The following is a 13,957-nucleotide window of genomic DNA, read 5'->3' on the forward strand; positions in this document are numbered from 1 at the left end:
CAGGCATAGCAGTAATAACAATAACTAAGTTAAACAGATTATAGTTCAGAAATAAATGAAACACGAATAGTGTGTGTACATTTCATGGTTATGTTTCAATTCAATCGTTTGAGAAATTTGGAAGAAGTTTGACTCACATGCATACAACATTTAAAGCTTCTGAAATAAAAAAGGCTGACCTTATATATATCTACAATTCTTGGTGATGGCATATGACGACTCTTTATTTACTTCCGAAATGTGGAAGATATATGCTCCATAAGCTTAGGACAATGTATGTTTCTGTCATAAATTACTTCATAGGCACATACTTCAATAGCACGTTAATCACTGAACTACAATAATATATTCTGACAAACCATTGACATAGTGTGGACAAACCGTCTAACCGACCAATCTTTTTTGCGATGGTATAATACTCATTGACTATGTTGTTTATAGTCGCATGCATTGAGCTGTGACTAACAAAACAGCACTGGGACCGTCCACTGCAAGAAAAGGCATGTTAAGAAAAATCTACGTTTCGACTGTACTTACATGTGTTTCGTCACATTCATTGTGCTCAGATCTACAATCTTCACTGAACACATTACTGAATACATTCGTCACCAATTTTGACAAGCTGTATAACAATTGCTCAATGTCAGTATTAACCTGGTATGTTACTTCGTTGCTGCTTTGTACCAACGTCGAAAGACCCGATAATTTGGACAGGTATTGCTCAATATCAATTATAGGCTGCTTTAATACTGAATTCTGGAGTTTAACAAAAATGTTATCTAGGTATAATAGTTTTTCTTTGCATTTATGTGTGGCTATTAGGCAGAATTTCAGATTGCTCTTATCACTGCTGTACTGAAGGGCTTCCTGGAGTAATTTCAGTTCAGTGTAATATATTTTGCAGGTTTCAGAACAAGTCTTTTGAGAAGCTTGATGATCTGAAATAGTCTGTTTTGCTTCATTCAAAGTGCTTTCCTTGAGTTCATCCAAGAACGAATGTATTGATTGATAAAGAATTTTCACCATGCTTTGCTCAACTTCAGGTGTTTTCTTCAAACTGCTCTTTTCAATCTTGTCCAAATTGGAGTTTATGTTTCTGTGTATTTCACATACCATTAGTTCATGTTCCTGGTACAAAGTTGTCAGATCATGGATTCGGGACTCACAGCAACTCTGAAGCTTGTTTAGTTTAACCAAATTGATTTGAAGCCTTATTAACAGTTCATGCACTTCTGTTGAATGCATTTCGGCTGGGTCGAGTGTTACATTTGTGCAATTTCTGCAAGAAATATTGAATACATTATAATAAAAAATACTATCATTTAGAATATTGCTACACATTATAATGTACATTAATACACATAAGTGTTTGCATGTTTTACACACATGTTGAGTCTTAAACTAATTTGGTTGCGCCAAAAATTTTTACTCAGTTAAATACATGTTTATTCACTAAAATCGTATATTTAAAATCGTATGTATTCGCTTTAAGCACATTCTCACTTAAAAGTAAACTCCTTTTTATCAAATATGAAATGTGTTGAAATAGTAACTTTGCAAGGACTCAGAAACTGAAAAAATAGTGACGGTATCTGACTTAAAATTAAAACGATATACTGAAGTAGTCTGCCTCTGACACTACAAGTCGGCAGGGGCAAACCTCAATTATGACGGCACATACTGTTTGAGTTGGGGTTAGGGCTATAATTCCTTATTTCATTTGATCAATGCTATGTAGTGCATGGAATCAAAACAGTGTAATGTTGTATTTTTAGCGAGTATGCACGAATTTGTCAAATATTTATGAATTTATTTAAAACGTGTAAAAAGCTTATGATACATATATTTCAATATAAATTAAAATAAAATTTAAGAAGAACATGTGTCGAAAAATGTGAAATAAGCCAGATATTTAATTCTGAAATCGAAAATGTCTGTATAGTCGAATTCGCCTGTATATCATGCATGTACAATGTGAATCTTAATTTAGTTTTACGGATCATTTTAATTTCCTGCAACGATATCTATTCATACGACACACGAACACTAACTCTGATCCTAATAAAAAGACAAATGCTTCGGTTATTGTAGGAAAATATGTACGAAAGATCTTCGTCACAATCGGCTCGGGCGCTAATTTGTCTCTGTTGCATTTTATGAAATTAGTCTTCAATGTATAATTTTTCCTGCCTATTTTGTGTTATTGTAACATATTTTTATCAATATGTTGCAATTTAACATATATACAAATCGTGCATACTCGCTTTAATATTCATACCGGATAAATAATTTCGTAGTTGTTTATTTTATAATGATCGATTTTCATACAGCCCACAATATTTATTGTTTTGTCCAGCTATATTTCGGATAATTACAATACTTATTTAAACTTAATTGCGGACAACAACAACTATGTGTCTTTAGATGCTACATGTGTTCATATTTAAGAATAGCAATAACACACGATCTTCGAACACTTACATTTGAATTTTCTCAATTAACATTTCAAGAATAGAAAATAGTAATACATGTTAGTTAGTAATAATCGCATAGCTTGGGAAGATAGAATTTGTACTTGTAACTCACGTGACATTGAAGACGAATACCATTTATGTTAATATGCCCTTGTTATAGCGATGTCAGAAAAAAATACATAAAAACTTATTATTTCAGGCGACCATCAGTATATAAATTTCTGAGCCGAATGAAAACATATTCTAAAGAAGAAGTTATTAAGCTAGCTATTTTGGTGAATGAAGCTCTTTTAATTAAGAAGTCTATATTGAATGTTGTTCAGAATAAAAATACGTCCAACTGAATTGTTATGTTAAACGGATTTGATTTTGTGCTTGTTTATTCAATTGTTTTGTTTAATTGTATTTATATAATAACATATACCTAATACGAATACCACCAGCTGAATTTTTTGTTCCGCGGGTTTGATTTTGATTTTGTATCTCTTTATTTGTTAATTTTAATTGTTTGTGTAATTATATTTACGCATGAAGTGTAAATTAACTTTCATTCATACTGGATACGAAACTTAGTAAATATAGTTATGTTATGCAACATATCTAATGTATTCACTTATTTAATATATTTGTGCATAATGTAAGATAACAAATTGCCATGTACTTCTGATTGTTAAATTTGGCGCCAAATTTACTAAGTGAGCTATTTCTCTCTATTATAATTTAATCATTATTATACACATACTAATAATTGCCACTCTGTTGCACACATACTTGGTAAAAATTAGATTTTTTGTTGTCTTCATTGTTTTGTGTTTACCCACCACTGTCATGTATTTTGATAGATACAATGTATTACTTTTATGACTGTATAATCTCTTTCTTTTCACATGACCTTTTGATATATTTATTATTTCATGGTTAAGACTGACGATGTACTATGTACAAGTCGTAATAAAATTTCTGTTCTGTTCTGTTCTATATCGGGGTAGTCGATGCCATGTAGTAAAGAATGTAATTTTATATGATTTATTATATAAGCTAAATTATTTACATTGAAATTGAAAATCTCATTCAGCAATCATTTATATTATATTATTGACCATGCAATAAGTTGTTTTTTGTATTACCTGTACGCAAACAAGAGTGCCACAGGCACTTAAGTCCTCACTTTGACGCAAATCAAATTTAACTTATCGGATCTGCTTTTGTGATGTGTGCAAACACAATTTGACCAAGCTGTTTTACCCGTTTTGACATACATTAAAATTTATGTGCGCAATGATAATATTTGGAGCAAATGTTTAAAACGTTTGAAAATCGAGCAGAGGAAAAGGCTTTAGGTAGGTAATCTTGTATTACAATTTCAAATAAAAATCGGGCACATATATTATATTTCATCACTTCCATGCAGCTAGGTATTTCATCTTACCATTTTCAAACTATCCAGATAAATGTATTATCTTAAAAACAAAGTGTCATGATTTTGTAAGAAAATGACTTCTTACTTGCAAAGATTGTTTCAATTAATTTACCGATAGTAAAACGCCACCGCTATTGTTTCACATGTTTTAAACGGACAAGATCCATTTTCGAACTCCACATAGATATCGACAGAACAAATTAATCTCCTTAGCAAAATAATCTCCTCAGCAAGTTATATGATGATTTGGCAAAATATCCAAGTTTTTAAGTCCCAAGATACTCCAATGTTACGTACTGGCTCATCATCATCATCATCGTCATCATCATCATCATCAGATTAAATATTCTAAGCATATTAAATGAATAGTAAAGGCAGAAAAAGCGTCTGTAAGAGTATCCAAGGTCCTAGAATAACTATTGAAGGAAAACGTACGTATGCCTACGAGCGCACCATAATTTTAAAAGGGACTTATTTACAATGGAAGGCATTCTTTTAATGTGTACACGTATGTCTTAAATTGGTTGATGTTTCAAATGTAAATGTAGGCTCCAAAAAACAAAATCGTTTGTCCAAAGGAGGAATAGAACCGATGTCCTTTGAATTAGGATGAAAGGCTTTAGGCACCAGACCATCAGAACTGCTATATATTAATAAACAGTTTATATTCAATGTAACTAATCAACGCCTGACAAAGTATAACGAAAGACACTTAGTCATTCGAAAGTATTCAATCGTTTCGCGCGTGTAATGCGTTTGTCTCATTTTTAAAATGATGATCACTCATGCAGTAAGCTTCTACGTTTCTACATTTCTAATGGTATTTTATTTACATATTTATAGTGGTACTTAATTGTTTAATATATGACACCACCTTTGAAATTATCATTTAGACAATTTGCGAAAAAGTCCCTTTAAAAGACCGGACTAACTTTCACACTTGGCCAAGTTACTTATAAAACAAGTTTTCTACAATGTGATTTCTAGATTATTAACATCGATTCACTATTGCAATATAAAGAAAACTGCTTCGACCTCTTGCGGCCATCTTTTTCAACTTACTGGAACCATCGTCAGATTTAATTAGAGCACATTCATAGTTTTCAAACAATTGTTTAGCATCAATATACACCAAGACACATCCGAGGACGACAAGTCAGCCTTCTAAAGACCATCAACATCATTAGGCTTTAGAAATATTTTAAAAACATGATTCCAAAGCCAATTGAACATTAAATAAATGTCCTGTCGGTAGATCCGTAAGAATACATTATAATATAGCGTTAGTGTTTTTTTGCGATAAATCCTTTAAAACATTACCAAGATCTCTTTATCGTGTTCAGGATGAATATGAGTGAAGCATATAGGATAGTTATTCAGTGTTGGAAAACTCCTAATAGTATTTGTAAATGTTCAAAATACACATCGACATACATTTTAGTAAAGTTGCAAACACCAGTTAACTTACCGGTATCAGCATTATGCTGAGATATAGAGAATATTTGTTCATGTCAATGTAAGATCGTTTGTTATTTCACGAGTGATGATAGAAAATATTATTTTTCTATGATCACGATGATCACCATAATCTTACACTGACATGGACACATTTTCTGTTTCTTTTATGCCCCTTTTCCGAGAAAATAATTATTAAATAACAGCTGTTTCCCTTTCGCTGAGAAGTTACCCTTTCTCGGAGTTTCTCCCGTGGCGTGTCTCAATACATTTCAAAACACAAAATGACGTCATTAGTGTGACGAAATGACGTCATTATACCAACGAAATTCTCCAGTTAAACTCTTGTACAATGTAAATAAAAGATGAAAAAGCATTTTTTAAAAATGTTGGATTCGGTGGAATGTCGATTTTGATTCACTCGTGATCATAGAAAATATACATATAATTATTTATGATAATCTAAAACTAGAAAAAGGAGTTCAGAAAATGTGTTCTTTTCACCGGTGAAAATAACAATTTGTTCATTTTCACTGTTGTTATTTCACTGCATAAATGTCATATTTTATCATTAGGTATAAAATATTTTTTTTAAACTTATTGTTTATTTCGTATTCAATGTGAACATTTAAACATTTTACAGTACATATAAACCAATGTGAAATGCACTGCGATGATATAATCTTTTAAAGCATGAATTCCATCTCGCAAGAGTTAAGGTCAGTGGTTAGTGAGTATGTCTTTCAAGTGAATGTTTGATAAGAAGACACAATTGATAGTCGATCTTTAATCGACACAAATATTGATATATTACTAATATCCTGTTTACAAACGCATTCATTATAGATAATTGAAAACGAACTGTTGAATTCATTATACAAACACCGCGGACATTAGAATATCAATGAAGAAAATCAGTTCACATCAATAAACGTGTGTGGAACTTTTATATCCACGTACATATTAGCATATAGAAGTTAAATAACGTAATATTTTGCTATAATTATTGGGCGGAAAAAAGAAGATCAGCAACAATTATTTTTCCATATTACTAATTATTTTCACATCTCCATTTCTAAATCTTATGTTGTCACTTTATGCAGAATATCATTACTGCAGATATGCCTTGATTAATATTAAGAAAGATCGACATTCAAAGACGTGTTAACAGTTTTTATATTTTAAAAACTGTCATGAAATTCTTTTACGAACAATGTTTTCTATTGGGAAAATGTATGAAAGAATTATAATATCATTAAAGAATGATTACGCAAATTATTGCCTGCCTTCCATTCGGAACTGCGAACCTCTTGAAACAGAAAACTAATCGTTGAAACTGCATCATTCAAGCTTGTTATTTACGCTGAGCATTTTAAACGATATATTTATGAAAACACTTATTTTGCAAAGTATCGATTAAAAGCGTTACATTTGGAACGTGAATGACTGAGCGTTTATTATTCAATACTTCCTCTTCGCCAACAACCCTGTGTACTCAGTGAATACATGATTACCTCGCGTGCAACCTGATAGCAGAAATCCAGGTCAGACTATCTGACAATCAATACTGAAGCGCAACTTGAATATTGTTTGCATATTGATAAACAATGTTAACAGTGCACTAAGAAGTCTGTAACCGTTTTACGTCGAACACAATAACGCATATCGGTGTAATTGTTCAAAGTTGCAGTGTATCTTTATCGGTGCTATATACGAAATGGTTTTTTAGACATCAGCCGTACTATTTCGGTAGTGTGACTATAAATTATGCAATTATATAAATATGAACAAAATCAATAAAGCAAGTGTGTTAACGACGACATTATTTATCTGGTATGAATATTAACAAAGCATGAATATAGGAAGCTAAATAAGACAATAGTATTTTTTGCGTTCTTTTCACTAGAAAAAAATGTACGAGCATTAATTAATTCAATGAACGTATTGATGCAGTAGCAGTTTCAATTGAATCAGGGATCTCAGAGAAACTTCATAAATAAGCTACAGCGCGGCTTTTGTTTGTCATGGGTCCAAACCGGCTGATTCGGCCGAACGTGGTCCAATACGGGCCCATGACACACCGTAGCCGTTATACCTCCCCATTCCTACACTAAATTGAAACTGTATTATAATACTGTATTAATAATGTTGTACATTTGAGAAACGGGCAAATATCTGTATTATATATGTATTATATGATTGAAATATTTAAATATAATATTGAATATGACAGTGGAACTCAAGAGAATGACTCACTTAGACCAAGAAACAATGGCTCACGATTGTGCCGATATGGTATATGCTCTCCAATTTAAATTTTTTAATATTTCATGAAATAAATTGTTACAACAAACTGAACTTCATAGCTGAAGTGCTGCAACAAAAATCCACTTAAAAACGTAAACACTTTTAACCAGGAACAGTTAAGAGATCATCCATAACGGTATTTTTGGTAAAATTTGATTAACAAATTTTGAATGCAAGTTTGCAACGTTCAAATACATTCCGCCTTAAATTTAATTATGAACAGTTAAATACAAAAAAATAACTTATTTGTGTACGTCCACGAGACATTGTGAGTGTTTGTTTCTGCCTGACCCTACCTGACCTTCTTCTCAACACAGCGTATGATGGATAGACGATAATTTTAACGCAATTATTTATTTCCATAAAAATTTCTAACAAATGTTCAGTATATGATATTTCCAGTTAGGTTAAAAAAAAATGAAATATTCCCTGCATCCCATGGTCTATACGGAAAATTATTCAAAATTCATCAAATGTAAAACCTTTGCGTTCATAGATGTACTTGCAGCGTAAACGCAAACATTTAATAGAAAACAAATCAATTTATATTACCAAGACAAAAACACAAATTGTGTGAACATGTGTGCAATTATATAAATATAATATATGTAATCCCAATCTTGGTCTTAATGTAAGCTAAATACATACACACGTTTTAGTGATCTGATCTTAAACTGACTAGTCCCATATACTCGCTCTACATGTTCAGCATATTCACGCAATGTGAACACTCTAACCTCATTCAAACTACGTTCATGAGTGGTAATTTGTTTTTCCTCATATTCGCAGTGGCCTTTATCCCACTAACCCCTAAAAAAATTCCAAGCTTTGGTTTCAAAACAAAATGTTTATATAATTTTAAAACGGTTGTTTTATCAAAATACCTGTGCATAGATGAAACGCATTCATAGCAGCACAGCCGTCTGTGGTCCTTGCAGAACATGTCAACGCTTTGATTTTTGTGTATCTCACATATTTGTAGAAAAGCAACTAAGTCATTGCAATCTGGCCAGTTCTCCAATTCTTCTAGGCCGTATTTAATATGCTTACTAAACAATTGATCATGCAACCCGCAGCACTGCGTACACAAACACTGTTCACATTTTGAACAGTAGCACACTGCAGTTTCAACAATATTCTTGTCATTGCAGGATGCACAGTGAAAGAAGCTAACCCTAACATAACCAGCACCAATGGAATACTGAGAATGTGTTGTCATTATGTTCACAAACATTCAATAAACAAATAATAATCACTATTCAACTATTATATTATATACTCCCTTACTTATATTGTGTTAAGGTATTGCCACTTTCATAAATCCTTGTCCTGTGTTAGAAAACAGAAAAATGTTAACCTCAATGAAACAAATATAGCTGTCAAAATACTTCCACTGTTAACAAACCACAAGGTTATCTCTCCATACTGTACAACCTACCAAGTCGGGTGACACAATATTAATAGATATCATATCGTCTTGCAATCTCTTGCACGACGGTTACATTACATTCACCTCTGTGTTGGGCTCAGAACGGACTACTGATATGAAAGCGTCTCATTTATGTCATGATCATTCCAAGCGTTTATCATTGAGGTTACAGTATACTAAACAATCTCTTGCACGACGGTTACATTGCATTCACTGCTAAAAAGAAACCATCTCATACCATGATATCTTATATCAGTCTTAATTAATTATTATGAAATTGATATGTTTTTTTATGTTAAGAAAACAACATACATAAATACATCGAAGCAATGCCTAACGTCACTCAATAAAAAATATGTACAATTGTTTACATTTGTGAAGTGCGTGGAATGATTCCATCTGTGTAAATGGGCAATAAAATAGTTCCAAAGAGTTGCATTTAAACTTTTGCACGATTAATCGTAAATTTAAAAGTCATATTTCTTAATTAAATGCATGCGATCTTAAATATCAACTCAAATATACATTGAATGCGTTTGTTCGGTTTTACCTATTTGGTAGACAAAATGGCATGCTTGAGCCTTACGCAGAGTTGTATGTGAGAGCAAGGAACGACAACTCTGCGTGGAGATTGATCGTCTTGATGGTTTAAACGAAATTATTTAGATTTGACCAATATGGAGGCTTATACATTTTATTGTGGAAAAACCGGCAACTAGTCATATAATTGAGCCAAAACTGACCGCAGCCGAAACTCAGAACTCTACGAGGCTTTGCAAATTAAAAAAAAATGATCTTAATTCTGATATGGGTTATTGCTAACAATGTAGCTAGTTTATAGAAGGGATATTGATTCTCTTGCTACCATGCGCTGGACATGACATTTTGGAATTTAGGGTAAATATTTCATATTAAAAATCTGTATCATATGTCGAAACCCTTATCCCTATTTTAGAGGGGTGGCGCTTTAATGAACACATACTTTACGTTTACTTATATGCATATTACCTCTTGTTATTATATCCTTCCTTATGCCATCTATTTATTGATTTTACACGATCAGTGTTCAGAGGCAATCTCCACACAGAGTTGTCGTTCCTTGCTCTCACATACACCTCTGCGAAAGGCTCAGCATGCCATATTGCCAAGAAACTAGGCAAAACCGAACAAACGCATTCAATGTATATTTGATTTGGATTTGTTTAGGATCAGAGGCGTAAAATAATGAAATACTATTATAGCAATTTTAAATTTACGATACATCGTGCAAAAACTTGCGAGTATTTAATGCAACTCTTTGGAACTATTTTATTGCCCATTTACGCAGATGGAATCATTCCACGCACTTCACAAATGTGCACATATTGAACATAATTTTTATTGATTGACGTTAGGCATTGCTTCCACGTATGTAAGACTGATATAAGATATTATGGTATGAGATGGGTTTTTTAAATGCAGTGAATGTAATGTAACCGTCGTGCAAGAGATTGTTTAGTATACTGTAACCCCCATGATAAACGCTTGGAATGAACCTGACATGAATGTGACGCTTTCATAAAAATAGTGCGTTCTAAGCCCATCACAGAGATGAATGTAATGTAACCGTCGTGCAAGAGATTGGTTCAGAGGATGTATCATTTGAGAGTGATCAAAATGTAGCTCAGAAGGCTTACAGATGTGCTTTGTTTGATTTGCCTTGTTTACACCACCTGACTCAAATTCAAAACTTGCTTACAATAACGATAAAACACTCTGAACAATTTTGTAATTGAAGATTATCTATATAATAGTATTTTTCATTACGAATAGCAAAATAAACAAATTCAGATTCACCATGTTATGCCCACGCAAGACTAAAATGAATCTTTGAATGCGAACATGGAAAAACGCCCACCATGATGTACTGAAAACATCAGCTCAGCTAAACAGTAAACAGAACCTACATGCATCAAGGAATGCAGAAATGCTACATGCACAATAAAGATCGCATCTCTATTATGTCGCATCAGATAAAACATGTAAATATATTTTCTTGTAAACGATTGGGCAATACAATATTATCAAACTCTTATGGTAAGGGGAATAATAGTAAGATATGTTTGCTGTCGTCGGTATGTTTATTATACATTATTTTATATTCTTTTCGACGGATCACTTACTTCATTTTTTCGATTAAAGATTCTCAGTAAGACATTGGCCCTGAGGGTAGCGTTGAAGTGTGTACATACTTCGATGTGAAGTAATGTCGTGGAACGGATATACACCGCATTATGATATTCAAATATTTATTGGTACACCCTTACATCTTTTCTCGTACACGTACCCATAATACCTTCATGAATGCATACATAATATGTTTTAATCCGTAACTTCATTCGCATGGTGCGACCGCGAATGTACGTGTACACACACATCCATGGTTGCATTTTGAATGCGCTTATATACTTATCACTAGCTGCATTTAAGAATGCATTCGTTAAATATACATGAATGGTTTCATACCTGCATATACACACGTATTATTTGTACGTTCAGCGAATTCATTCACACATGCATCTATTAAAGAATGAATCATGCATGTAGCAACTGTTGCCTTAAAAATGAATTTAAGTGTCGATTGTTGCGTTTATGGATGCTTTTATTCATATATCCATTGTCGGAAGCATAATGCATTTATATATGATTGCATTCGTGAGTAATTTCGTACATGTATTCATAAACAAACCTCTTGTTTAATTCGTTAATGCATGCATACCCGTCTCCAAGGTTAGATTAATGATTGATTGATGAACGCAATAATACAGATATCCATAGTTGCATACACGGATGTATCCGCGGTCGAAATCGTGAATGCATTAAATATGGTTGCCTGCATTTATTGATACGCGCATTTATGCGTGCATACATAAACGCATTCAAAAACGTTACGACGGTTGCATTTCAAAAATGCATTCCATTATCATATACAGATGAAGCATTTATGGTCAAATGTTTAAGTGCATTAATTAACGTATCTATTATTGCAATAACAAAGTCACCCCATGTTAGTCGCATGAATTAATTTATACATTTATATATAATGGTATACATGAAGACATGTCATAATACAATTGTCAATTGTGCATGAATTTATTCATAGACGTACCCGAGTCGCAAGTAAAATTCCATTCGTACACGCATACAAGGTCGCATTTAAAAACGGATTCATGCTCGTATCAATAATAATTTGACCCAAAGCGAGTATGACAAGTTTCGCTTTAACATATTTAACACCGATCCATCTATGATTTTTTTCATATGTATAATCTAAGATGGAATTCTGAAGTAAAACTGGTTTTGAAATCTAAAATCACGAAATAGCCCAGAGAGAGCCTTCAGTAAACTATCTAACCCGTAGACTATTTCAAAATAATTTGTATATGATATTATAATACAAAATATATTTCTATACACAATAGATGATTAACGATTTCCGCTCGTGTTTAAAGCTATCAAACGAAGTACATGTCTAACTGCAGATGTAATCAGTCGTTTTAAAATATCCTTGTGCATTTAGATACCAGGTACTTTTAAAGGGAGTTATTCACAAACGCTCAATTATGCCATTTAATATCTTCACGTAATCGATTTAAGCATACTAGTAATACAGAGTTAATCGCAACGGAATACGAACCCGATATCTCTGGGTCTGAACGCTTATGTAGAGGACAACAACGTAACATGCCAAATATACACCTTTTAGAAGCGGTGTTAGAGAGAAGACTTGTAAAGTTATGTGGCTATACATGTATAAGTCAATATAAATCATGTGCCCCCTTGGCCTTGGCCTGTTCAGGGGCATAATTTGAACAAAGCAGGTTGAGACCAACAATCGTTGGTAACCTTCCAAATATTAAAGCTGTATGCTACAAGATTTTAGAGTGTGTTTTAATTATCATGCTATAAAGTCTTTATAAACGTTCGTTATTGTAAAGATTTTGCTTTAAAATTTAATTCATGTTATGGATACAGGTGATATAAACACTTTTTAAGGTCCATTATTCCAGTATATTATATTCGTTTTTGTTTGAGAACAGAGTGGCAAGTTGCCAGTTCTTAATATGTTAACATGACTATTTAAATAGCAGAAAACAAACATATATGGGCAAAAGGATACACTTAAAAATTCATTTTTCATGTATCGTTTATTTTTTTTGTAAATAACACAAATAATGAAGTTTAAAAATTTAAAAATGCTTAACGTCATTACCAAATCGATGTTTATATGCAATACAATTAATTAGGAAAAGTCAGCAGACCAATCAACTGTTTTTGTTGGAGATTTTAATTGAAAAATACAACTTATTTCGCGTTATTCAAACAGCTAAGAGTAAGCTTGCAATTTTCAGATAACGAGCGAGTCCGTTTAAGGTCATTTAGAAATCATTATTTACATAAGTCATATTCTATCCATATTTTGAAACCCAGATAAGGCAACGCGTTTTGTGCAATTACATGTTACTCGTTGCAAATTGTTAGGTAACATACACAGATGAAACATTTGCTAGTGAGAAGGTTCGTCGAACTGCAACAAAGTGCTTCATGTAAGTAGTTTTATATTTCAAAATGGACTCCACGTTGAAACTGTTAAACATTGAAAAATTTTATTATTGACGATGCTGGAACAGCATCGTCCAAGGTATCATAACCATCGAAAAAAAAATCACAATGGCGACCTATGTAAAAGACCGAGCCAATCCGATTGAGATAACTCGATTTTTCAGTTACTTCCCTTTTGGATTCGCCACTGCGTAGGAGATTGCTCGTCATTTATAACATTCTCCTATCAGAGTTGTCTTTCGTGTTTCAACATTCAACAATGGCCGCCCC

At 32.7% G+C, this 13,957-nt stretch overlaps 1 protein-coding gene across 7 annotated transcripts in view; it reads right to left on the bottom strand.

The window, feature by feature from the left end:
* Positions 1-9,109, bottom strand: part of LOC127834096 (uncharacterized) — a 60,537-nt gene extending 51,428 nt beyond the window's left edge. For 3 of the 7 annotated variants that reach the window (XM_052359703.1, XM_052359700.1, XM_052359702.1), the window contains exons 1-2: positions 8,541-9,108; positions 538-1,279 (exon numbers count right to left, since the gene is read on the bottom strand). In XM_052359703.1, the coding sequence (XP_052215663.1) occupies positions 538-1,279; positions 8,541-8,890 (1,092 nt within the window). In that variant the 5' untranslated portion in view covers positions 8,891-9,108. Of the gene's footprint in view, positions 1-537; positions 1,280-8,540 lie in introns of all 7 variants that reach the window. The other 4 variants (XR_008027807.1, XM_052359699.1, XM_052359701.1 and 1 more) reach the window with 2 other exon arrangements.
* Between the last annotated feature and the right edge of the window lie 4,848 nt (positions 9,110-13,957).

This window comes from Dreissena polymorpha, chromosome 6 (genome assembly GCF_020536995.1).
Source record: "Dreissena polymorpha isolate Duluth1 chromosome 6, UMN_Dpol_1.0, whole genome shotgun sequence".
In the NCBI taxonomy this organism is placed as follows: Eukaryota; Metazoa; Mollusca; class Bivalvia; order Myida; family Dreissenidae; genus Dreissena; species Dreissena polymorpha.